Raw genomic sequence first — 2113 nt, 5'->3', positions numbered from 1 at the left:
CAAGTGAAATAATGAGGAAGCGTGCAGAGTGAATGCCAAGAGAAAAGGCACAAAAACCCTATTGAGAGGCCCCGGCCGCTCCCGGCGTAGTCCATCACATGGCAACAGTCCTATTTAAGCGGCGCCGTCGGCGCCTTTCAGCACCACTAGCGCTGGCCAGCACCCCGCGCTCTTTGGGCGGTGCCCGCGGCGGCAGTGCCGAAGGCTACAGCGTCGGCCTCAGCGCAGTCTTCAGTCTCCCGGGCCGAGGCAGCTCCGGGCGGCCGCGGCGGGGGGAAGCGCGTGGAGAACCCGGAGGTCCCGCGGGCGCAGGGGGCGGGCTGGCGGCGGGGCGGCCACGCTCCAGGACCATGCCGCGCTCCTTCCTAGTGGACTCCCTGGTGCTGCGCGAGGCCGGCGACAAGAAGGCGCCCGAGGGTAGCCCGCCGCCGCTCTTCCCCTACGCGGTGCCTCCGCCGCACGCGCTGCATGGTCTCTCGCCCGGCGCCTGCCACGCGCGCAAGGCCGGGCTGCTGTGCGTGTGTCCGCTCTGCGTCACCGCCTCGCAGCTGCACGGGCCTCCCGGGCCGCCTGCGCTGCCTCTGCTTAAGGCGTCCTTCCCGCCCTTCGGCTCGCAGTACTGCCACGCTCCCCTGGGCCGCCAGCAGTCCGCTGTGTCGCCCGGAGTTGCTCACGGCCCAGCCGCAGCCGCAGCTGCCGCCGCGCTCTACCAGACCTCCTATCCGCTGCCGGACCCCAGGCAGTTCCACTGCATCTCCGTGGGTAAGCGGGCCCGGGCGGTCGCGCAGAAGCACAGGGCAGGGGTGATCCAAAGCAGGTTGGCGAACCACGAATGCGGGAAGAGACCCTTGGCGTTCTGGGAGTGGCGGGGTCCTGGAGGGCACCTGACGGGGGCGCTCGGGGTGATGGGCGGATGGCGGGCTGGGGCAGGTCGCCCGGGGCGTGGGGGGAGGGGTGAAGGCGGAAGATTCAAGTCCTCCAGGGGGCGTCCAGAAGGACGTGAGGAATGGGGTTCAGGGCGCTCCATAAAGGAATGCTTGCAACTTGGCAAGGAAGAGCCCGCGGTCTCGCTGTTGCGGATCGTGTTGGGTCGAAGGGGTGTGTGAGCCCAAGGTCTCGGGATTCTAGCCGCCGCCCAGTAGGGAACTGGACCCACAGCACAGGGGTCTGATTACTTCCCTCTCTGCACCGCCATCCCCTCTAGACAGCACCTCGAACCAGCTGCCCAGCAGCAAGAGAATGCGCACGGCGTTCACCAGCACGCAGCTGCTAGAGCTGGAGCGCGAGTTCGCCTCCAATATGTACCTGTCCCGCCTTCGCCGCATCGAGATCGCGACCTATCTGAATCTGTCCGAGAAACAGGTGAAGATCTGGTTTCAGAACCGCCGAGTGAAACACAAGAAGGAGGGAAAGGGTAGCAACCACCGCGGCAGTGGCGGGGGTACCGGCGCGGGTGCTGGCGGGGGCGCCCCGCAAGGCTGCAAGTGCGCCTCGCTCTCTTCAGCCAAGTGTTCCGAGGATGATGATGAATTGCCTATGTCTCCGTCCTCCTCGGGGAAAGATGACCGCGATCTCACCGTCACTCCGTAGGCGCGCGTCTCCCTAGGCCGCCTGCCCCAAGACCTCCCTGCACCTCCAAGACTGATCCTGGGACGAAACGCTGGTTCCCAAGTACCCGGTGCCAGTCGACTGCCTCGCACGAATTTGGTACAGCTTTGCTGGGGGACCCCCAGCTCTGGGCAGAGCTGAAGCTTAGCGGAGACCTGACGATGGTATCCGGGTCCCTGGGCTCGCCGGCGTCCTAAGTGAACACTAAGCTGTGAACCCTGCAGCGCTTGGGTCCTCCTGGGCAGTGCAGCACCACGGCCCCCAGAAGCATGCACGCCGGCCCAGCGCCTGGCTGGAGGCCAGCGCCCAGCGCCTCCTCGCCCGCCTGCTTTGGGCAGGTCAGGCTTCCTCGCTTCCTCTAACCTCCTCCATCCACCATCAAGCTGGGCCTTTCACTGCTTGGACGCCCGTTTGCTTCCCTTTTTTTAAATGTCTTTTTTCCTCCCAAACTCTTCGCTGTGGTCGTTTATTCACCCCCTCCAACACATTTATGAACTTTCCTCTT

General features: G+C 65.3%; 1 protein-coding gene across 1 annotated transcript; it reads left to right on the top strand.

Annotated features, from left to right (window-relative positions):
* The first annotated feature begins 350 nt into the window (after nt 1-350).
* Nucleotides 351-1657, top strand: Gsx1 (GS homeobox 1). The gene is made up of 2 exons (XM_020176834.2): nt 351-762; nt 1205-1657. The coding sequence occupies exons 1-2, from the start codon at nt 351-353 to the stop codon at nt 1588-1590; spliced, it is 798 nt and encodes a 265-aa protein (XP_020032423.1). The 3' UTR covers nt 1591-1657.
* Nucleotides 1658-2113: the final 456 nt, after the last annotated feature.

This window comes from Castor canadensis, chromosome 10 (assembly GCF_047511655.1).
Source record: "Castor canadensis chromosome 10, mCasCan1.hap1v2, whole genome shotgun sequence".
Lineage (NCBI taxonomy): Eukaryota > Metazoa > Chordata > Mammalia > Rodentia > Castoridae > Castor > Castor canadensis.
The sequence above is the reverse complement of the archived record's forward strand: the minus strand, read 5'-3'. Positions and strand labels throughout refer to the sequence as shown.